Raw genomic sequence first — 24241 nt, 5'->3', positions numbered from 1 at the left:
CTCTCAGATTAAATATCAAAAGCATAATAAGCTAAGTTTTAAGGAAGATTTAATTCTTTCCTTTTTCTTGAAATCCCAAACTTTATCATATATATCATTGCCTGAGGTAAAACCAGAAACGTAAATAAAAACGAAATATATCTTTTCTTCGTACGACTTGACAAAATTTTATATCCGGAAGTGACGTAAATTTACTTCGTATTTGAAATTACAAATTTTGCTTTGACAGAACAAACATCCAAGAGTGTAGAATATTGTGTTTAACCCTTCCTCTGGTGTAGATATCAGATTGGTAGGAGTTTATGTTTCTCAACATATAGCAGTAATGGATAGACTTCAATGTACGTTGGCAGTAGAAGAGCTGACAAAAGCTGGAGATGTCCAAAAATCCAGCGTCCACAAAAACGTTTTCCTTTCGGTCGGACGCAATGAATTCAGAGATGTTGTAGTGAAGGTGGAACTTCAGAAAAAAGAAATGAAATTTGCTTTGCGAGAGTTGCAAATTCACAAAAAATTTGCAAAGGATGGAAAGTCCACGATTAAAATTCCTGACAGAAACTTAAATATATTGATTAGCAACTGCCCGCCTGATAGGTTGATATATTTCTTAAAGCTGGTAAGTACCAAGTTCGAATGTGGAAAAATGAAAGGCTTTATATCAGAGAGGAAGAAGCTATTATCTGATGTTCCAAAATCGTTTGAAGAAATCAGCCCATTAACAATCAAAGACTTGAAATCTGTGTATGAGGCAAGAGCTAAAGAATTTGAGTCCAAGCCAGAGTTGTTTACACCAAAGGGAAAAGGTGTCAAAAAAAGAAAAAGACCCCACCAGGATGATGATAAAGAGAACTGTAACATCCAGAAAAGTAAGCTGACTTGTAACGGTTTGAACCCATCTAGCATTGCTCTACCTGTTAAGGCTAAGCTCAGCAAGGAGCAGAACACGATTCTGGATGCTGTCGTCAGAGGGAAGAATGTGTTTTTCACAGGGAGTGCAGGAACTGGGAAATCATTCTTGATGAGGAAAATAATTGGTAGGTCAATCGTGCAACAAAGTTTTCAGCACATTTTTTGGTTTTAAATCATGATGGTCTATGGAATTTGCGAAAACACCAAGAACCGTAGTTGCCAACTCGTCCAATTTTGTCGGGTTACATCCGATTTTCTGATCCGTAACCTGATTATTTTTTATGACCCAACAGGTTATACCTTTTACCTGATTTCCGATTTGGTTTTGTAAATTAGTTCATGGGTAAAAAAAAGTTATTGAGGACAGCATGAAGCTTATTGCCCATTGCGTAACTCCCACTAATGGGACTGGAGCTAAAAATGATCAGGCAGAACATGCCAAAACGTAAGATCATGTAAAAATATTCTTTTAATTTTTAAAAAAAAATAATTTTGTAATTTAATTTGAAGGAGTTAGTTAATAAGCAATCCGTGTCCTTTTAGTATTGTCCATCTCCATCAGTTTGGAAAAATTCAAAATGTGCCACTGTCAGACAAATACCGGTTCTTACAATGCTTCTCTTCAACAAATATGCAATACACACATTTCTGTTGTAAATATTTTCGAAATATTAACACTTATTACACATAGAATCCTAGTAAATGAATGGCAATACGTATTTGGACCAGATTTTTTTGCTTTCCAAAAGAGGGTCATGAACCTCTTTACATGTTGGAGGTTGGCAACTATGCCAATAACATTAGATAAATACAGAAAAGGTATTAAATAAAATAAAGCCTCCATAAACACAAAACAGACAGGTGTAACATATATTATAAGATAAGATAAGTTTATTCCAATTTTGGGCCTAGAGGGCATAACAGTAAGACAGTTTATAAAGAAGGAAATTCAAAAAAGAAGGAAAGTTTACAGCATTAACTACAGGTTACATAGACATGTGATGTATACACAAGTGTGATCTATATGTACAGTGAGTGTGACCTATATGTACAGTGAGTGTGATCTATATGTACAGTGAGTGTGATCTATATGTACAGTGACTCAGTGAGTGTGATCTATATGTACAGTGAGTGTGATCTATATGTACAGTGAGTGTGATCTATATGTACAGTGAGTGTGATCTATATGTACAGTGTGACCTATATGTACAGTGAGTGTGACCTATATGTACAGTGTGTGTGACCTATATGTACAGTGAGAGTGATCTATATGTACAGTGAGTGTGACCTATATGTACAGTGAGTGTGATCTATATGTACAATGAGTGTGATCTATATGTACAGTGTGATCTATATGTACAGTGAGTGTGATCTATATGTACAGTGAATGTGACCTATATGTACAGTGAGTGTGATCTATATGTACAGTGTGATCTATATGTACAGTGAGTGTGATCTATATGTACAGTGAGTGTGATCTATATGTACAGTGTGATCTATATGTATAGTGAGTGTGATCTATATGTACAGTGAGTGTGACCTATATGTACAGTGTGTGTGACCTATATGTACAGTGAGTGTGATCTATATGTACAGTGAGTGTGACCTATATGTACAGTGAGTGTGATCTATATGTACAATGAGTGTGATCTATATGTACAGTGAGTGTGACCTATATGTACAGTGTGATCTATATGTAGAGTGAGTGTGATCTATATGTACAGTGAGTGTGACCTATATGTACAGTGTGTGTGACATATATGTACAGTGAGTGTGATCTATATGTACAGTGAGTGTGATCTATGTGTACAGTGAGTGTGATCTATATGTACAGTGAGTGTGATCTATATGTACAGTGTGATCTATATGTACAGTGAGTGTGATCTATATGTACAGTGTGTGTGACCTATATGTACAGTGAGTGTGATCTATATGTACAGTGAGTGTGATCTATATGTACAGTGAGTGTGATCTATATGTACAGTGACTCAGTGAGTGTGATCTATATGTACAGTGAGTGTGATCTATATGTACAGTGAGTGTGATCTATATGTACAGTGTGATCTATATGTACAGTGTGATCTATATGTACAGTGAGTGTGATCTATATGTACAGTGAGTGTGACATATATGTACAGTGAGTGTGACCTATATGTACAGTGTGATCTATATGTACAGTGTGATCTATATGTATAGTGAGTGTGATCTACTTGTACAGTGAGTGTGATCTATATGTACAGTGTGATCTATATGTACAGTGAGTGTGATCTATATGTACAGTGAGTGTGACCTATATGTACAGTGAGTGTGATCTATATGTACAGTGAGTGTGATCTATATGTACAATGAGTGTGATCTATATGTATAGTGAGTGTGATCTATATGTACAGTGAGTGTGATCTATATGTACAGTGAGTGTGATCTATTAGCTGCAATAATGTAGCCCTCTCTGAATTTTTTTTTTTTTTTTTTTTTTTTTTTTTTTTTTTTGAGAGGGCTACAACTCCTTAGGATCTCCGTAATGGTGCAAATGCGGGAGTGATTCACTCCCGCAACATTTGCGCTCATTATAAAAATTTCCTGACTTTCTTTAGGTAAATAAAATGATATTCTATGTTTCTTAGTCAATATATAAATTTACAACCTGCAACTTTAGATTTGTGAGGCTCTATTCTACCGTTTTCAACAATTTCGATAAATTCCAATTTCTCGATTCATATTTGTGCGCCATGTTTGATGTACTGAAGTTTCAACTTCCGGTTGTCAAGTCATTTGCATATGCCATATAAGGTAGTATTTACATCAATGGACAAGTATGGAGGCGAAAGCTATTTCGTCGGTATTGAAAAGGTTTGAATTTAATATCAAGTTAAAAAGCGAACAGCAGAGTGTAAATTCTTTCTGCAACAATATGATTTTCCTTTCTTTGTCGAAGTGGCTCGAGTAACTACATTTTCGCGCTGATTGTCACTGTTTAGGCTTTTCATTAGATCCACCTACGAGATCTCGCGATAACAAGCATGGCGGAGCAGATGAAGAATTTTGCGCTGTACATTATATTTAATGAAAAACACCTTTATTAGACATGCCTGAGCACAAAGTTGGTACTCCTTTTGGTGTAAACAACATTTGGGACTAATACACAGAGTTTATTATCGGTTATTCATAAAATTATTTTGCACCATTACGGAGATCCTATGGAATTGTAGCCCTATCCCGAAAACGTCAGAATAAAAAAAAAATTGGATAGGGCTACATTATTGCAGCTAGTGATCTATGTGTACAGTGAGTGTGATCTATATGTACAGTGTGATCTATATGTACAGTGTGTGTGACCTATATGCACAGTGAGTGTGATCTATATGCACAGTGAGTGTGATATATATGTACAGTGAGTGTGATCTATATGTACAGTGAGTGTGATCTATATGTACAGTGAGTGTGATCTATATGTACAGTGTGATCTATATGTACAGTGAGTGTGATCTATATGTACAGTGTGATCTATATGTACAGTGAGTGTGATCTATATGTACAGCGACTCAGTGAGTGTGATCTATATGTACAGTGAGTGTGATCTATATGTACAGTGAGTGTGATCTATATGTATAGTGTGATCTATATGTACAGTGAGTGTGATCTATATGTACAGTGTGATCTATATGTACAGTGAGTGTGACCTATATGTACAGTGAGTGTGACCTATATGTACAGTGTGATCTATATGTACAGTGTGATCTATATGTACAGTGAGTGTGATCTATATGTACAGTGTGATCTATATGTATAGTGAGTGTGATCTATATGTACAGTGAATGTGACCTATATGTACAGTGAGTGTGATCTATATGTACAGTGTGATCTATATGTACAGTGAGTGTGATCTATATGTACAGTGAGTGTGACCTATATGTACAGTGTGTGTGACCTATATATACAGTGTGATCTATATGTATAGTGATTGTGATCTATATGTACAGTGAGTGTGATCTATATATACAGTGAGTGTGATCTATATGTACAGTGAGTGTGATCTATATGTACAGTGAGTGTGATCTATATGTACAGTGAGTGTGATCTATATGTACAGTGTGATCTATATGTACAGTGTGATCTATATGTACAGTGCAGGGTTCGAAATTAACTCATGTCCGTAAGTCCGAGACTAGTAGAAAACATGTCGGACTAGTGAACTCTCTATAGCACTAGTCCGTACGGACTAGTGAAAATCCGGAAATCAATTTTGAATTGGTAAAGATTTTAGCTAGATTTGTCTGAGTCTCTTAGATGTTTGAACTTATGGTTGATTACCTGCATGGTCAGGTGTTTGCCTGACTATGACAGTCTGATCTTCCAAACACATGGAGTGCGTTTGAGACCGCCGTTCTTCGAACGTGCACACATTGTCAAATTCCTGCCGATTCCGAACTCCGAGTACACATCACGAGAACGTGTTCTAGGTGCAAGAATTGCAAGTAGTGTGGTCTGAGAACATGCACGTTTGTATGCACATGTTTTCGTCATTCGCGACTCTAACACAGTAGTTCATAACACTATAGCTCATGACTTGGTCAATCGAGTGAATTTTATTGACTTTCTTGATAAAATTTCAAACTCCTGTGACTTTAAGGTCTGAACACCAAAACAACAGGAATGTCGATCTCGAACGCACTTATGGACGTTTTTCAAAGGATTAACTCGGAGGTTAATATTGTATGCTTTTGAAGATCTTGAATACGAAATAAAATATGGTGGTCTCTTTTTCTTCTGTAGGTGTCAGAAATTGAATTGTTTGCAACTGTGATGTGTTTAGTTCGATTAAAATGAAGATCATTTTGTGATATACTGGACGGACTAGTGAAATGCTTTGCGGACTAGTGAACATCAATAGTGACTAGTCCGTACGGACTAGTGCTTGAAAAAGTTAATTTCGAACCCTGCAGTGTGATCTATATGTACAGTGAGTGTGATCTATATGTATAGTGAGTGTGATCTATATGTACAGTGAGTGTGATCTATATGTACAGTGTGATCTATATGTATAGTGAGTGTGATCTATATGTACAGTGTGATCTATATGTACAGTGAGTGTGATCTATATGTACAATGAGTGTGATCTATATGTACAATGAGTGTGATCTATATGTACAATGAGTGTGATCTATATGTACAGTGAGTGTGATCTATATGTACAGTAAGTGTGATCTATATGTACAATGAGTGTGACCTATATGTACAGTGAATGTGACCTATATGTACAGTGAGTGTGATCTATATGTACAGTGTGACCTATATGTACAGTGAGTGTGACATATATGTACAGTGAGTGTGATCTATATTTACAGTGAGTGTGACCTATATGTACAGTGAGTGTGATCTATATGTACAGTGAGTGTGATCTATATGTACAGTGTGATCTATATGTATAGTGAGTGTGATCTATATGTACAGTGAATGTGACCTATATGTACAGTGAGTGTGATCTATATGTACAGTGTGATCTATATGTACAGTGAGTGTGATCTATATGTACAGTGTGATTTATATGTACAGTGACTCAGTGAGTGTGATCTATATATACAGTGAGTGTGACCTATATGTACAGTGAGTGACCTATATGTACAGTGAGTGTGATCTATATGTACAGTGAGTGTGACCTATATGTACAGTGAGTGACCTATATGTACAGTGAGTGTGACCTATATGTACAGTGAGTGTGATCTATATGTACAGTGAGTGTGATCTACTTGTAGAGACAATCATGAATGATGGTTGATGATTGACCCACATGTAGTAGGCCTTACACCTGAGTGTGACTTTATTCACTTTGATACATGTACAGTCAGTACAGATTAGTGAGAGTGATCTATATACAGTACGGCCAACGTTGATCCCGCATTAGACTGGGATGTACATGTACAAATGAATGTGACCTACTTTTTAATCCGATCTGCAGATCCAGAAAGTTTTTCGAAAGGGGATCCACACGTTAATTTTCACAATGGGGGTCTAACCAATATTACTCCAGTCTGAGAATTTAACTTTTTAAATGGCATAGACAATAGGTCTGTCTTTTTGATGCGGCATCTAGACCTATGGCATTTGGCATAGACCTGATCAAAACTCCTTGCAGGGAATGCACAACATTTCTCTCCCCTCAAACTTCAACTATACCCGTCCGTTTTGCCAGTGTGGTTTGAATTAGCGTTTTCTTTCTTCTTTTTCATATACTAAGCTTGCGCTTTTCTTGCTTTGATTCTTCTGTTTGTTTGACACCTTATGGTTTAATGCCAGGCTTTGCGCCTTGAAAATACTTTAACTGTGGAATCATTTACACTTGTTTGTTGACCTTCACCTCAAAATTATTTTTGCTAAGTCGGACGTACATCATTTTGTTTTGACATTCTTGCAATATTTGAATATTTGGGAAATGAAAAAAAGGACAACTAGTTAAATTGTGGAGGAAAATCTTAATTTGAAAATCAATCCATATAAAATTCACCAACGCAGATTTTTAAAAAAAAGCATCGACATTTAAAGACATACGATGATACGAATCATACACTGAAGAATTTGTCTAGAGCACTAGTTAGTCATAATCTTTAAACTGCTTAGACACTTAAGTCGTATACTTTAGAATTAATGGAAGGAAAATCCAGGTCACAAAAATAGAATTTGATGATTGTAAGGGAAAATAATTTTATTTTAAGTGCATTATCTCGCACACACATATCATGATTATTCCTTTGTTTCTTAGAATTTGGCATAGGCAATTCGGGATATCTTATTTGCACATGGCATGACCCGACCCCATTTGGCATAGCCGCAGTCTATCGGTCTACTGTTAAATTCTCAGACTTTTACTCCATTTTAAAATTGGTCCAAAATAGTCTTGACTCTCATATAAATATAGACTACACTGTTATATTATATCTGGTGCTTTAGTCCTGACTCATGTTTCTACCTTATGGGATATGTACTGGTTTTTCTCAACATGCTTATAAACCATAAGAATTTGACCACTTGAAAATGAATGAATTTACATTTGTACAGGTTCCCTTCCACCCCAGCACACTTTTGCCACGGCTAGTACAGGTGTAGCTGCCTGTCACATAGGAGGAACTACATTACATGCCTTCGCAGGTTTGTCATGGAAATACAACCTGTTTATGTGTACTTGTTTGTAGTTGTTGAATGATGAAAATTATACATGTATGTGAATTTCAGAATTTATTTGCTGCATGTTTAAACTTTTGCAACCTCTTCCTGTTTATGTTTTAGTTTCTCCATATAAAGATCTTTATCTGCACAGATTGAACTGATTTATGTAAATTTTCTGAAAGGATAGACATTGGTGAAGGAAGAATTTGTTAGATTTTGAGGAGCATCCGGGTGTAAACTATGCAAGAATGATGGACAGTTTCTGAAACTTCCTGAGATTTCCTCTCTGGAGCAATGTGTACTATCGTTCCAATATAAATAGTGTGTCGCTTTCCGTGATTTAGCATGCAATTTCACTCAATGATTGGCTAGTATATGGTATTGAATGAAAGTGAGTTTGGGTGACCATGTTGTGTCATTCTTTGAATGTGATTGGTCACTGAGAACAAAAATGAAATCTCAAATCTTAAAGATAAAAAAAGCCTCACCCAAATATTTGCATGCTCAATGAAGCAAAGGAACACACTGTTATTAGAACGATAGTACATGTGATTGTTCTAAGACTCTCTCTCTGTTGTAGGTATTGGTTCAGGATCTGTCCCTCTATACATGTGATTGTTCTAAGACTCTCTCTCTCTCTCTCTCTCTCTCTCTCTCTCTCTCTCTCTCTCTGTTGTAGGTATAGGTTCAGGATCTGCCCCTCTATACATGTGATTGTTCTAAGACTCTCTCTCTCTGTTGTAGGTATAGGTTCAGGATCTGCCCCTCTAGAGCAATGTGTTCAACTGGCTTCACGTCCGCAGATTGCACAGCAGTGGAGAAAGTGTCACCATCTTGTCATTGATGAAATCTCAATGGTGGATGGTGCATTCTTTGACAAACTAGAGACAGTAGCTAGGTAACACCTACTGGAAGCCATAAAGAATTAAATTTCAAAATTTTTCTGATTTATACTTCTTTAGAAGATTATCTTTATTTTTCTGTTTTTAGGTCACCTGAGTTTATTACATTAAATGCATGGTTATGACGTCTCTAATGTCCTCTTCTTAAATTTTGAAATTCATTGGTGAGGGGGGGGGGGGGGGGGGGGGGGGGGGGGATGGGGGTTGTCAAAAGTCAAAATTATCTGTTTCAAACTTCCATTTTTCCTTCTTCTGTAAATAAATAGGAATTGTGTGGATATTTTGAAAGATCATAAACATGTGAACAAAGGACTTCATATTTAGACTTAAATGCAAATATGAGACTCCCTGTATGGGTTATGATACTCAGGTGATTGTTAAAGGGACTGGTTCACGATTTTTGTCAATTTTTTGATAAAAATATTTTTCATTTTCGATGTTAAACATTAAAAATATAACTCATTTAATGTTGACAGCCAAAATTTTGACCTTCTGAATACAAGTTTAAAAGCAATATTTGAATCTTAAATCTGTGTTATGTAAACAAAGTCTTTTTATGTATACAAACAAACATATTGATTTTATAATATAAAGCATCTTAATTTTGCATAGTCACAAATTTTAACTTTTAGATGGTATATTTTACCCCAAAAATGCTTGAAATGTGAAAGATATGATAAACTTAGATCTATATCCATTTCTTTTGAAAATTTTGTAAACAATAACATACCGCAATCTTTGTTTACAAAACAAATAATAAACTCTCTAAAATGAGCTTCTTGATAATGTATAACCATAACTCTTATGTGAAATCTTTTAAACACATTAGACAGTAGATTTTGATCATTAAAAGTGAAAAAGAAAATTTTGGGGGAAATTGTGAATCAGTCCCTTTAAGGCCAGTGGGTGTCTTGCAATTTATATATATATATATATATTGATTTTCTGATCCACATGTCGAAGAATTACTTTTATAACCACTTAGGAAAATAAGTTTTGTCCATCAGAAAAATGTTTTTGAAATTTCTCTTAAGAGCAAGCTTACACAGAAAAGATTGTAATGATGATTTATTTTTGCAGAGTAGTGAGGAAAAATGACAATCCTTTTGGGGGGATCCAGCTCATCATCTGTGGAGATTTTTTACAGCTCCCTCCAGTTACCAAAGGAACAGACAAGAAAATGTTCTGCTTTCAGGTAAAAGGTTCTATCACGGTTTCAGGTAAAACTAAAAGGTCATATCACAGTTTCAGGTAAAAGGTAGCTGCAATATTGTAGCCCTATCCGATTTTTTTTTTTACTCTGACGTTTTTGGGATACATTTACCTCTCTCTCCCCCCCCCCCCCCCCCCCCCCCCCCCCCCCCCCAAAAAAAATCAGAGAGGGCTACATTATTGCAGCTAGGTAGAAGGTTATATCATGGTTTCAAGTTAAAGGTTATATCACAGTTTCAGGTACTGGGTTATACATGTATCACAGTTTCAGGTAAAAAGGTTATATTACAGTTTCAGGTTTTATCATAGTTTCAGGTTATATCACAGTTTCAGGTTTTATCATAGTTTCAGGTTATATTACAGTTGCATTATAAACAAAACAAAAAATCAATACTGGACATTTGATAAGGAATTATACAAAATTTACCAGGAATGTCTGGTGGTCCGACAAATGTTGGGTACTCTGCATTTATCCTGTTTATTTTTTTTCCAATTACACAAATTGATAGACTACTTTGAATAAAATTTGATGGGGTACATTATTAGAGTTTATGCGACCATTTTACTCAAGAACATAGCATTTAATGGTTTCCTAGAATCCCCAGTGTTCACATTGTCACTAGCCACTAACACTTACTGAGTCCGGGAGTACCTATCCTAGAATCCCCAATGTTCACATTGTCACTAGCCACTAACACTGAGTCCCGGAGTACCTATCCTAGAATCCCCAGTGTTCACATTGTCACTAGCCACTAACACCGAGTCCCAGAGTACCTATCCTAGAATCCCCAGTGTTCACATTGTCACTAGCCACTAACACCGAGTCCCGGAGTACCTATCCTAGAATCCCCAATATTCACATTGTCACTAACACTTACTGAGTCCCGGAGTACCTATCCTAGAATCCCCAGTGTTCACATTGTCATAGCCACTAACACTGAGTCCCGGAGTACCTATCCTAGAATCCCCAGTGTTCACATTGTCACTAGCCACTAACACTGAGTCCTGGAGTACCTATCCTAGAATCCCCAATGTTCACATTGTCACTAGCCACTAACACCGAGTCCCGGAGTACCTATCCTAGAATCCCCAGTGTTCACATTGTCACTAGCCACTAACACTGAGTCCCGGAGTACCTATCCTAGAATCCCCAATATTCACATTGTCACTAACACTTACTGAGTCCCGGAGTACCTATCCTAGAATCCCCAGTGTTCACATTGTCATAGCCACTAACACTGAGTCCCGGAGTACCTATCCTAGAATTCCCAGTGTTCACATTGTCACTAGCCACTAACACTTACTGAGTCCCGGAGTACCTATCCTAGAATCCCCAGTGTTCACATTGTCACTAGCCACTAACACAGAGTCCTGGAGTACCTATCCTAGAATCCCCAATGTTCACATTGTCACTAGCCACTAACACTGAGTCCCGGAGTACCTATCCTACCTCATGTGAATGGAGACTAATACTTGGATAGGTGTGGTTTGCAACAATGTAATGTTCTATACCATTTCTCAGCTGTTTGTCATCATTTCTGAAAGTCTTAAAATAAAGACACCTTTAGTTACTGTAGGGGGGTTTACAGATTCCAGAGGGCAGGGTGGGGTCACAAATGGGGGAAAGGATGTTAAGATGGGGTCTCAATAGGGGATCAAAGTTTTACATAAGACTATATATAAGGAAATCTTCAGATTTTTACATTTGAATATTTTGGGAGAAATTTTTTGATCTTTTCTTTTCAAGAACAAACAACATGGCCAAGATTAGTCATATTGATATACAGTCATCTTCAGTTAGTACAGATTCAAGTTGGTTTGAATCATGGTCCTGGAGGTAGGCAGGTTAAGGTCACAATATATCAAAATTCTACATTGGAATATAATATAAGAAATATCTTGTTAAAATTATTCTCAGGAATCGCTTGCCAGGATTAGTTGTCATGGTTATGGTATATTAATACACATAAGCATTCCAATGAAGTAAAGATTTATGTTTGATCAAATCGTGGGCCCTGGGGCTTGAATAGGGATTCAGAGTTTGACATGAGAATATGTAGGAAATATTTATAAAAATCTTTTCAAGAGTAGGAGGGTCACACTACATCATACTAATAAACAGACAAACATTCCAAGTCGTGTTGATTCAAGTTGGATTGTTTTTATGTTTTTAGATCTTGGTCCTTGGGGTGGGGTTGAAACTGGGGATAAAACTTTACATAACAGCATGGATATATGGGAAAATCTTCTCCGGAACACCAAGGCCATTTTAGTGATGTTGATACTGAAACAATCCCTAAGTATTCAAGTTCAGTAAAGTCTTGACACCGTGGGGCTAGGGTAGGGTCAATATCTAAATTAGCAGAATGAATTTAGTGTAATACATGTACATCCTTACTCCAATATCTACAGTTGATGAATTGGATGTCAAAACTTACACCATTGTTTTCTTTCCAAGCATGCAAACATTATACAAATGAGGCCAACTGAAGATGTCCGAGAGAGTTAAATTAGTCAAGAATGAACTTAGAATTTCAACCTATACAGTATTTTTCATTTGTGATAAACATGATGAAATCCATCTTCACAAGTCAAAGGTTATTGATTCGTTACCTCGCACTAACCCTTGACATTAGTGACTATCAAAAAGTTGGGTTCGTTCTGATTGTTTCCATAAAAGAGTGGGAACCAATGAGAATGCGGTTCTATTTATAACAATGCGAAACAAGAGATTCTATAAAAAAAAAAAAAAAAAAACCTGATTGTATTGTACCTACAGTTATGGCTATTTCAATCTTTTAAGCAATATTGTCTTAAGCAAAAAGGTTTCCAAACTTGATCTACTATCAATAAACGTAATTACTGGTGTAAACATTACAATTGCACGTATTTATTAATACAGCAGTATGAGATCGTGTCATTTGTATCCATGTACACCATAACAATATGCAGTGATTTCATTGGATGTTTTATTTATAGTGGATTGCATAATGATCTGATTAGTGCGAGGTAACAAATCAATAACCCTTGACTTGTGAAGATGGATGAAATGAAATAGTTTACGTTGCACAATTTATATGTTATTAGTGTATATGTCAATGGGATGGCTTCATCACAAACTTCCCATATTCATTTGGCAGTTTTATAATCACCTGCAAATGTTTTTTATGCCTCCCAACTTATTGGATATGCAAGAGTATGTTCTGGGTATGATAAAGAAGTAGGTACAGTTTCTACAGTCATCTGGCCCAAAATATTGATGATTTCACTTGGAGCTAAAATCCTGGCATTCAATTAAGGAATAGTTTAGCAAACCCAAAATTCACTCAGTTTGATCAGCAAAATGATCTGTGTCATATGACGAGAGCTTGAAGTTGGCATAAAATTGCAAAAATGCCATTTTCAATGAAAATATCCACAAATTCAGGTGGTTTTTCTTTTAGAAAACATACAGCGCATGCGTCGAGCAAATTCATATTGAAGCATGTTTTTCATCTCAAAATAATACACAATATATATCATTTTCATTTTGCTCAACAAATGCGCACATCTTTTCCTGAGCAATAATTTGTATGACATTTGACAGTTTTCAGGCTTATTTTGAGAAAAAGGCGGGAAATGTCTTATTCATGATGTCATAATGCTATCCATTTAGGACTATCATTCTGATTTTGTTGACATAGTATACCTGGCATTTATTTTACTTTCTTAAAATGCTGATTAAGGTTAATTCCAGACACATTTTATAGAGAGAAATTTTTGGGCCTTTTTATGTATACAACCGTACCTTGTTCTTTCTAAACCAAGGAAGGCTACATACAAAAGTTGATGTTATAGGGCTTTAAACAGTCTTGTTCAATGTCGGCATTTCACAAATTTTGTGATGGTTATAATCATGATCTTATTTGCAAATACAGTCTTTCATTATGTCGAATGTTGTCTGATGTTTCATACCAATTTTTGAGTTGTTCTTTTTATACTTATTTTGACACAAGATTAATCTGTTTACCTAACCAAGACAGATGGCTCATGGTGGGTGTGAACAGTCAAAGGGAATCTACACCTCCTAGTCACCAGCCCCTGATCTTACTTAATGTTTCCAGGGATTTGTGTTATCTTCACAGTTTTAGCCACCTGACAACTTCACACATTGTTTGAATGAATCTGTCATCTTTTAATTAAAGGCAAAGTCCTGGTCACGGTGCATTCAAGTCAACTTGGAACTAAAGGAAGTGCGACGTCAGAATGATTTGTCTTTCATCAACATCCTACAAAACATCCGTCTCGGAAAGTAAGGCTGTCTTTATTTGATGGGAAATTAATTGATTGATGGAGTCACTTTTGATTAATAGCAGATTCTATCACAGTTTTCCTCTGTACAGATTTGGTATTATGCATCTATAAAGTACTATTTCACAAATTAATTATAAAAAACCTAAAACTGTCAAATGCAAAAGATGATGGAAAGTCTGGTCTTTGAATAAGTGACTCACTGAACCATATTTAATTAAATCAGCACATATGTAACATAAAAGTATGATGCTTTTGTTACAGGTGCAGCGAAGAAATGTACCAGATACTGAAAAAAACTGCAAACCACGAGATACACAAAAATGGTATCCTAGCAACCCGACTGTGTACTCACAAAGAGGACGTCAACAAAATCAACCAGTATCACCTGAGTAAATTAGAGGGTAAGTCTAAAAACAGCAACAGAATACAATCACACACTACAGATTATGTTAAAAACAATGTAGAGGGTAAGTCTAAAAACAGCAACAGAATACAATCACACACCACAGATTATGTTAAAAACAATGTACAGGGTAAGTCTAAAAACAGCAACAGAATACAATCACACACTACAGAGTATGTTAAAAACAATGTAGAGGGTAAGTCTAAAACCAGTAACAGAATACAATCACACACTACAGACTATGCCAAAAACAATGTAGAGGGTAAGTCTAAAAACAGTAACAGAATACAATCACAAACTACAGGGTAAGTCAAACAAGAGGCCCATGGGCTACATCGCTCACCTGAGTCACCTTGGTCCATATCAGAAGACTTTCCATATATATTTGCATGTAAAACCGTAGTCCCTATTATGGCCCCAACCTACCCCTGGAGGCCATGGTTTTTGCAAACTTGAATCTACACTATGTCAGAAAGCTTTCATGTAAATGTGAACTTCTTTGGCCCAATGGTTCTTGAGAAGAAGATTTTTAAAGATTTTTCCTATATATTTGTATGTAAAACTTTGATCCCCCCTTGTGGCCCCATCCTACCCCCAGGGGCCATGATTTGAACAAACTTGAATCTGCACTATGTCAGAAAGCTTTCATGTAAATATCAGCTTTCTGGCTCAGTGGTTCTTGAGAAGAAGATTTTCCTTATATATATGTATGTAAAACTTTGATCCCCTATTGTGGCCCCATCCTACCCCAGGGGGCCATGATTTGAACAAACTTAACTCTGCTCTATGTTAGGAAGCTTTCATGTAAATATCAGCTTTTCTGGCTTAGTGGTTCTTGAGAAGATTTTCCCTATATATTTGTATGTAAAACTTTGATCCCCTATTGTGGCCCCATCCGACCCCCGGGGACCATGATTTTAGCAAACCTGAATCTGCACTATATCAGAAAGCTTTCATGTAAATCTCAGCTTTTCTGGCCCAGTGGTTCTTGAGAAGAAGATTTTTTAATGACCCTACTGTATTTTTACCTTTTCTTGATTATCTCCCCTTGGAAGGTGGTCTGGCCCTTTATTTTAACAATTTAGAATTCCCTTTACCTAAAGATGCTTTGTGTCAACTTTGGTTGAAATTGGCCCAGTGGTTTGTGAGAAGAAGTCAAAAATGTTAAGTTTACAGACAGATGGACGGACGCCGGAATACGGGTGATCAGAAAAGCTCACTTGAGCTTTTAGCTCAGGTGAGTTAAAACCAGCAACAGAATACAATCACACACTACAGAGTATGCCAAAAACAATGTAGAGGGTAAGTCTAAAAACAGCAACAGAATACAATCACACACTACAGATTATGTTAAAAACAATGTATAAGAAGTTCATAAACCAGTAACAGATAAGATCCCAAATACAGGATATGTTAAAAACAAACTAGAGAATAGGTAAAACAAAAACAACAGGATCACAAACTACATGACATGTTGCAGCATAAACCTCTAATACACAGGAAAAAAACCTCACGCCACAAGTCATAGCATAAACCTCTAATACACAGGAAAAAAAACCATGCCACAAATCACAGCATAAACCTCTAATACACAGAAAAAAACCTCACGCCACAAGTCAAAGCATAAACCTCTAATACACAGGAAAAAAAACCATGCCACAAATCACAGCATAAACCTCTTAATACACAGGAAAAAAACCTCACACCACAAGTCATAGCATAAACCTCTAATACACAGGAAAAATACCTCACGCCACAAGTCATAGCATAAACCTCTAATACACAGAAAAAAAACCATGCCACAAATCACAGCATAAACCTCTAATACACAGGGAAAAAAACCCATGCCACAAATCACAGCATAAACCTCTAATATACAGGAAAAAAACCCATGCCACAAATCATAGCATAAACCTCTAATACACAAAAAAAAACCATGCCACAAATCACAGCATAAACCTCTAATACACAGGAAAACAAACCATGCCACAAATCACAGCATAAACCTCTAATACACAGAAAAAAAAACCATGCCACAAGTCATAGCATAAACCTCTAATACACAGGAAAAAAACCCATGCCTCAAATCACAGCATAAACCTCTAATACACAGGAAAAAAACCATGCCACAAATCATAGCATAAACCTCTAATACACAGGGGAAAAAACCCATGCCACAAGTCATAGCATAAACCTCTAATATACAGGAAAAAAACCCATGCCACAAATCATAGCATAAACCTCCAATACACAGGGGAAAAAAACATGCCACAAATCATAGCATAAACCTCTAATACACAGGAAAAAACCTCACGCCACAAGTCATAGCATAAACCTCTAATACACAGGAAAAAAAACCATGCCACAAGTCATAGCATAAACCTCTAATACACAGGAAAAAACCATGCCACAAGTCATAGCATAAACCTCTAATACACAGGAAAAAACCCATGCCACAAATCATAGCATAAACCTCTTATACACAGGAAAAAACCCATGCCACAAGTCATAGCATAAACCTCTAATACACAGGAAAAAAACCATGCCACAAGTCATAGCATAAACCTCTAATACACAGGAAAAAAACCATGCCACAAGTCATAGCATAAACCTCTAATACACAGGGGGAAAAAACCCATGCCACAAGTCATAGCATAAACCTCTAATACACAGAAAAAAACCCATGCCACAAGTCATAGCATAAACCTCTAATACACAGAAAGAAACCCATGCCACAAGTCATAGCATAAACCTCTAATACACAGAAAAAAACCCATGCCACATATCATAGCATCAACCTCTAATACACAGAAAAAAACCCATGCCACAAATCATAGCATAAACCTTTAATACACAGAAAAAAACCATGCCACAAATCATAGCATAAACCTCTAATACACAAAAAAAAAACCATGCCACAAATCATAGCATAAACCTCTAATACAGAGGAAAAAACCCCAGGCCACAAGTCATAGCATAAACCTCTAATACACAGAAAAAAAACCATGCCACAAATCACAGCATAAACCTCTAATACACAGAAAAAAAACCATGCCACAAATCATAGCATAAACCTCTAATACACAGGAAAAAAACCCATGCCACAAGTCATAGCATAAACCTCTAATACACAGAAAAAAAACACCCATGCCACAAATCACAGCATAAACCTCTAATATACAGGAGAAAAACCCATGCCACAAATCACAGCATAAACCTCTAACATGCGCAACAAATCTCATGCCACAAGATTCAGCATTTAACATCGAATCAGATATAATCTCATGCCACCACAAATTGCAGCATAAACCTCTAATGATTTAATTAAATCTTAAGCCACAAGATTCACATTAACCTCTGGTAATCAGATAACACACCAAAAGTTGCAGCATAACACTTTGATGTGGTATTTTTCATGATTTCAGGCGAGGAAAAGACATTTTTGGCAGTGGATGGGGAAGAAGGCTATCAAAGCCAGCTCGAAGTTCTCTCCCCTGTTCCCAAAAGCGTTGTCCTTAAAGTTGGTGCTCAGGTAAAGTTTGTGAAGTGATAACTTTTACATTTGTATTCATTTCCTTGTATCTATAGTTGTCAATGTAAATTTCTAAAAACACAATTTTGATATGAAAGAATTGAGCATTCAAGGAAACTTTTTTCAATGTTCAATTGTCATTTAATCCTCTTTAACATGCATAATTTTATTTGAATGTGATGTTTTTCTATGAATGTGGAGATTAAAATTTAAACGTTCAATGGCATACATCTTTTTGTTTTTCAAATATTAATTCTCTTACCAGGTGATGTTAGCCAAAAATCTGGAGGTTCAGCGGGGACTCGTAAATGGAGCGCGAGGGGTAGTGGTGGGATATGACAAGAAGAACCAAGGTAGACAACTCTGTGCTAGACTGTTAACTGAGAGTTCAAATCTATTATAAACAACATGAACTGGGTGTACCAGTGCAAGTGATTAACAAGATTTTATTTTATTGGAAAGAAAAGAAACATGATTCAATACCATCTGTTTTACCCTTTCAATGCAAAAAGTAGGCATATTTTTGACTGAGCACCGAGTTTTGACCAGTCATACTTAGGCATGCTTAAATTGTATAAATGTATGAAGATGGTTACTGAATTGTCTTGACAGACTACCCAGTGGTGAGATTTGCATGCGGTGAACAGGAAGTGATCCGTCCAGTGCGATGGACTTTTAAGTTGTCTGGAACTGTTTACGTCAGCAGGAGGCAATTACCCCTTAAACTGGCCTGGGCGATATCGATACACAAGTCTCAGGTAAGTCACAAAAATTTATCAGTATCCATACACAAATCTCAGGTAAGTCATAAAAATTTATCAATATCCATGCATGAATCTCTGGTAACTTTAGAAAATAAGCAACATCCATGAATACACAAGTCTCAAGTAACTTTGGAGAGTCAGAATCTATTGAAAAAATAAATCCTTTGATCTACACTACTCGGGTTTGTGTAGGGAGTATGCGAGCAGATCTAACATCTGATTTGAAAATCAACACTAACTAGAAAAACTATGAGCATTCTGTCTAAATTTTGTTTCCCTAAACAAAAGTTCCGAGATCTAGTCATTTGATTTCTGAGCTACAGAGCACTGTAGCAATACATTATCTTAAAAATTTTATTCAACACACTGAAAGAATATAGAAACTCTTACTTAGCTGTAGTCTAAATAAAAATTCTTTGATCCTCACATGTAGATGCTGTACTATAAAGCATCATCATGTTCACAGAGTGAAATTGCTTCTGCAAAAATCTCAACAGTTTGTTTCAAAATTTCAAGTTTTTCCTTCACTGTGTGCAAAAGACTAAAAATTTTAAGCAGAAATTGTGAATTTAAGAAGCCTTTTTTTTTTTTATATATATATACGGGAACATGTGCTAGGATTGGAAAGTGTTGAGAAAATGTTGATGACTAAGAAAAGGGTTTTCCCTGTCTGAGAGTTTTATGTTCTTTAGCTACATGTTTGACTAGCAAGAAATAACCTACTAATGTTTAAACAGAAGAGCTGACACATACATGCACGTTAACACAAAATGGACCTCACTTTAACTGCACTATTAAGGAGGAATAAAACTCCAGAGAAAATTGTGATTAATGGAATATAGAGGATGTGTGCAATAGTAGTTTGGAGTTTTAAACTTTACCTTCTTTAATGAAAAAATGTAGTTTATTATAAGTAGAAAGTAACCTTTTAAAAATAATAAAACCCTTAGTAGATTTGAGCCATGATCCACAGTCTATAGTGAACCACTATACAGCAAGCAATGAACTTTATAAAGACAAATGATGATATTTATTTTTCCATTTGTGTTTTAAAAGGAAGTTGACCATTATAATGATATTTGACTTCTCTTTGATAGAGATTTCAAATTTTCTTCATGGAATCTGCGATTCCAAATGCAAAATTTCATTGTTATAAAAAATTTCCTGCTCCATATGTATATTGCACTATTAGTAATGATTCTTAGTAAAATAAGTTGATGATAAAGTTAGATGAAATCACATGTGAATAGCATTCTCATGATTAAGGAGGGCCCTACAGCTTGTGCAGGTTAACATACTGTGTACATAGTTTTGATTCCCTGTTTGACTTTGACAGGGAATGACCTTGGATTGTGTAGAGATGTCCCTAGCCAAGGTCTTTGAGGCTGGGCAGACGTATGTTGCTCTGTCCCGAGCCAAGAGTCTGGATGGACTCAGAATCCTGGACTTCGATAGATCTTGTGTTCATGCTAATCCAGACGTTCTCCGTTTTTATCACAAGCTGGAGCTGACCAGGAAGATGATGCAAGTTTCATTAAATGATTGCTGGTGAACTCTTTTAGAATGGAGGTAAAATTGTCCATAAAAATTGTTGATATTCTCAGGAATCCTTTGCGATCTGAAGGAGCAGATTTATGCACAATTGCCAGTAAATTTGTGATATTCATTTTGTACTATTTACATCAATCTAAACATCTCACTGAGGTGTGTCGATCTCAGATATAGAGTAGTATGTCTGTTCTTTCACATTGTGACATAATTGTGGTTTGTGTGACTGTGTACCAAAAGTGTAGTTATGTTTGATACAAATGTAAACCATTCTTCTCAAACATATTGAATGCAATTCATGTCATAAATTTTGAGTTCATGTTCAAGAATTATGATTTACAATTTCACATTACTAGTACCATGTTTTATTCAATTTTTATTATTTTTCAACTTGCATGACAAAAATCATGAGCAATAAATTGTAAAAAGCACATGTATGTCACATGTTATTAATGTAACCACGGTAATGAAATATGTATAAAATAATGATCAATGAATTCTACTGGAACATGACAATTCTAAAAATCTTTGTCACCAAATGAAATATACTTCCTAAAGCACAGAAAGTGTCCTAGAGATTGCACATTTTCAATGCATTGTAGTAGAGAGATTTCACTTCTTATCAATGCCTCGTATAGCAAGACACCTCGTAAAAATACACCAATCTTTAGTAGGGCTTATCTCCCTTGTATTTTCCTGCCTACTGATGACCCGCTTCTTTGGTGAAGTGCACGCGGTCATCCTCCGCCTCCAGTAAGTGGGTGTGGTCCCCGTCCTCTTCTCTCAGCTGGTCCATCTCCACAGGGAGTGACACGTTGGCGTCACGTAAACGCTTGCAGCAACATTCACGGAACGATTTGCAGCAGGTATTTCGCATGACACTGCGCACTTCGCTGATGAACAAGAAGAAAAAGCCAGTGTTGACGAAGCCTTGCAAGTTGTCGCACACCACCTGCAACAAAAATCAAATTCTAAAGCATTGCTTTTCCAATAAGGAAAGTGTTAGACCTTTCTATCTTGTAACATATTCAGGATATTTGAATGGTGTTTGTAAGGTTGAAAGCATCTCTCACCTCTATCCCCACCATTACGTTCATGTCCGTACGGTAATAGGAGATTAGGAAATGCCACGCGCCCCAAATGTTTAGCAGAACAAAGATGACCAGTAGATGGCGCAGTTGTCTGTTGGGATTTTCTGGGGGGTTGTGGTGCTCTTCTCCTTCCTCTGGTGTTTCTGGTTGTGGTTTTGGCTGAAATAAAATGAGAAGTAACATTAGCACTATATTTTTCGTAAACGATTTTCATATTTCACTGTCAGAAATGAGTCGTTCATTTCGACAATACATACATGTACAAGTTCTAAAATATTTGTGAGTTCACAATTTTTTTTCCGGTAAGATGAAGATGGAAAGCGCTCCAAGATGCTTGTTTCTACACTACGCTCTTTAGGTTATTCAAGGACAAATGACAAACTGAACGAGAGAAGTGGCATAATAACAAAAAGCAGCTATGGGAGAGAGAGAAAAATGGTTTCATCATGAAAGTTTATTTCGAAATTTCCATCAAGTGCTACTTGTACAAGTTTTCAATATTGTTGATACAAACAATTATTTGAAAAATATATTGAAAACATTTCCCCTGACTCAGCGAGGATGTCTGTCTTTAGCGTCTTGTATTACAGTGGAAGATGTCTGCCTTATTTAGCGTCTTATATAACTGCAGAAGATACTTGCCTTTTTAGCACTTTGTTAGCAGAAGATACTTGCCTTTTTAGCACTTTGTTAGCAGAAGATACTTGCCTTTTTAGCACTTTGTTAGCAGAAGATACTTGCCTTTTTTAGGGCTTTATATTGCAGCAGAAGGTATGCAATGGAGCAGAAGATAATGGCCGCCATGCGCCATCCAATTCCCGCCAAAATGACGAACGAGCTGTAGTCTGGTATCTGACTGTCTATGAAGCACCATGGTGGCCTTATGTGGCCAGGATTTCCTCCGCTGTCAGAACCAAGTACATCAAGACCCGCCAAAGTGGACATAATGGACACTATATCATGTTAAAGAATGACAAGTTTAATGAAGTTATGCAGTGGCGGATCAAGAAAACGTTTTCAAAGGAATGGGGTTGCGACTCATGCCCAGTGGCGTAGCTTCCATTGAGGCAACCGAGACAGCTGCCTCGGTAAAAAAAACCAAACACCTTTTACGTTGTTAAAATGTCGATAGCTTCTGGGGGGCTGCGCCCTCCAGACCCCCTGCCTCGGTAATATTCGAACCCAAGCTACGCCTATGATGTCTGACCTTTTTGTACAAAGGGGGAGGAGGCTGCAGGCCCCCAAATGGCAGAAGTTTACCATTTTTAAAAAAATTCAATGGAAGGGGAAGGGTTGCAACCCCTTTAACCCACCCCACCCCTATATGTATCTGCTTCTGTAAGAAAGTAATTTATTTCCAATTTTGGGCCCTGAGGAATTCAAAGTTCATATGTACATAAATCATAAAAGAGTGATTATCCAGAAGATAGATAAAGAAATAAAAATTATAAGTTCATGATAAATCAACTTTCCCTTATAATGAACAGTTTTACATATATGTAGATCTATATGTAATTGGCAAATTTTTCAATAATACTTTTACATTCGTTGCTCAAAAGCAGGTAAACTTTTCTCTATTACAAAGGTTTATAGAATTCTTACACAAAATGTTCATGGATTCTATGAATGGTTTTCTTAGATGTTGGTATGCTACACAGTCAAATACAAAATGGAATTCATCTTCTACAGTCAGACTTGCAGATAGTATATTTTTTCCCCCTCTACATCTGTATGTTGATGTCGTTTGATACGTTTGTTGAAATCTGAGTGTCGTCGGAGGTCTCAACTTCCGAGTGAATCACCTCTTATTTTTATAAAGGGTAAATTACTCATACTTACGCGGAAAGCCCCAACAGATACAGTGAGCTTGCCACATCATGGATGAAGCTATAGATAAATTCTTCCAGGCCTCAAAGCAAAGATGGAGAGCCAGTGCGACGGTCCATAGATGCCCGCTGATTCGGAACATGACCGTAAATGCGGCTGCCGCCTCGCAGACCGGATGTGATTCCCAAGAAACTCCCCGGTATCCTATTTTGACAGCGACGGACATCACAGTTCCGATACTGGCTCCTGCATTTGATATGACGATGTATAAGACGATGTATCGCGATCTGTTTCTAATGGCGGGAATACAACAGAGAGCGAAGAACAACGTCACGCACGCGAGCAATGACGCTAATGACGTCAACAGTCCCAAACCAAGGTACAGTTTGTCAACAGGTTCCATCGCTATGATGGCGGTGAGATTCATTTGAAACATGATTGAATTGTCTTGAAATTTCACTATCTCTATAAACGACACAACTCCCAGTGAAATGTTAATTTTGTGTAACGGAAGTGATGATGTTGATCGGTCAACGATCAATAGATGATAACACGTGATAAAATGAATCGTTATCAGTCAGTAGTGGGGGTCATACCTT

The 24241-nt window shown here is 36.6% G+C and overlaps 2 protein-coding genes across 2 annotated transcripts; one reads left to right on the top strand and one right to left on the bottom strand.

The window, feature by feature from the left end:
* The first annotated feature begins 174 nt into the window (after positions 1–174).
* LOC125671288 (ATP-dependent DNA helicase PIF1-like) lies at positions 175–21155 on the top strand. Its single transcript, XM_048906863.2, has 10 exons — positions 175–1034; positions 7963–8052; positions 8815–8968; positions 10053–10167; positions 14369–14475; positions 14739–14878; positions 18306–18412; positions 18678–18765; positions 19025–19170; positions 20513–21155. Exons 1-10 carry the CDS (start codon positions 326–328, stop codon positions 20726–20728), a joined length of 1872 nt encoding a protein of 623 aa, XP_048762820.2. The 5' UTR covers positions 175–325; the 3' UTR covers positions 20729–21155.
* On the bottom strand, positions 21085–24241 carry LOC125671297 (G-protein coupled receptor 157-like). Its single transcript, XM_048906883.2, has 4 exons — positions 23655–24241; positions 22557–22768; positions 21798–21974; positions 21085–21676 (listed from the first exon to the last, which is right to left on the bottom strand). The coding sequence occupies exons 1-4, from the start codon at positions 24076–24078 to the stop codon at positions 21425–21427; spliced, it is 1065 nt and encodes a 354-aa protein (XP_048762840.1). The 5' UTR covers positions 24079–24241; the 3' UTR covers positions 21085–21424.

Source organism: Ostrea edulis, chromosome 4, assembly GCF_947568905.1.
Source record: "Ostrea edulis chromosome 4, xbOstEdul1.1, whole genome shotgun sequence".
NCBI lineage: Eukaryota > Metazoa > Mollusca > Bivalvia > Ostreida > Ostreidae > Ostrea > Ostrea edulis.
This window is presented reverse-complemented; position numbering and strand designations above follow the sequence as displayed.

Bases quoted from the DNA above. Each gene is read 5' to 3' on its own strand.
- LOC125671288 (XM_048906863.2), top strand. From the start codon at position 326: ATGGATAGACTTCAATGTACGTTGGCAGTAGAAGAGCTGACAAAAGCT. The intron at 10,168-14,368 runs GTAAAAGGTTCT...TTTTAATTAAAG, and splicing joins AGAAAATGTTCTGCTTTCAG to GCAAAGTCCTGGTCACGGTG. The intron at 18,766-19,024 runs GTAGACAACTCT...TTGTCTTGACAG, and splicing joins ATATGACAAGAAGAACCAAG to ACTACCCAGTGGTGAGATTT.
- LOC125671297 (XM_048906883.2), bottom strand. From the start codon at position 24,078: ATGTTTCAAATGAATCTCACCGCCATCATAGCGATGGAACCTGTTGAC. The intron at 21,975-22,556 runs GCAAGTATCTTC...ATTTTATTTCAG, and splicing joins AATATAAAGCCCTAAAAAAG to CCAAAACCACAACCAGAAAC. The intron at 21,677-21,797 runs GTGAGAGATGCT...TTTTTGTTGCAG, and splicing joins ACGTAATGGTGGGGATAGAG to GTGGTGTGCGACAACTTGCA.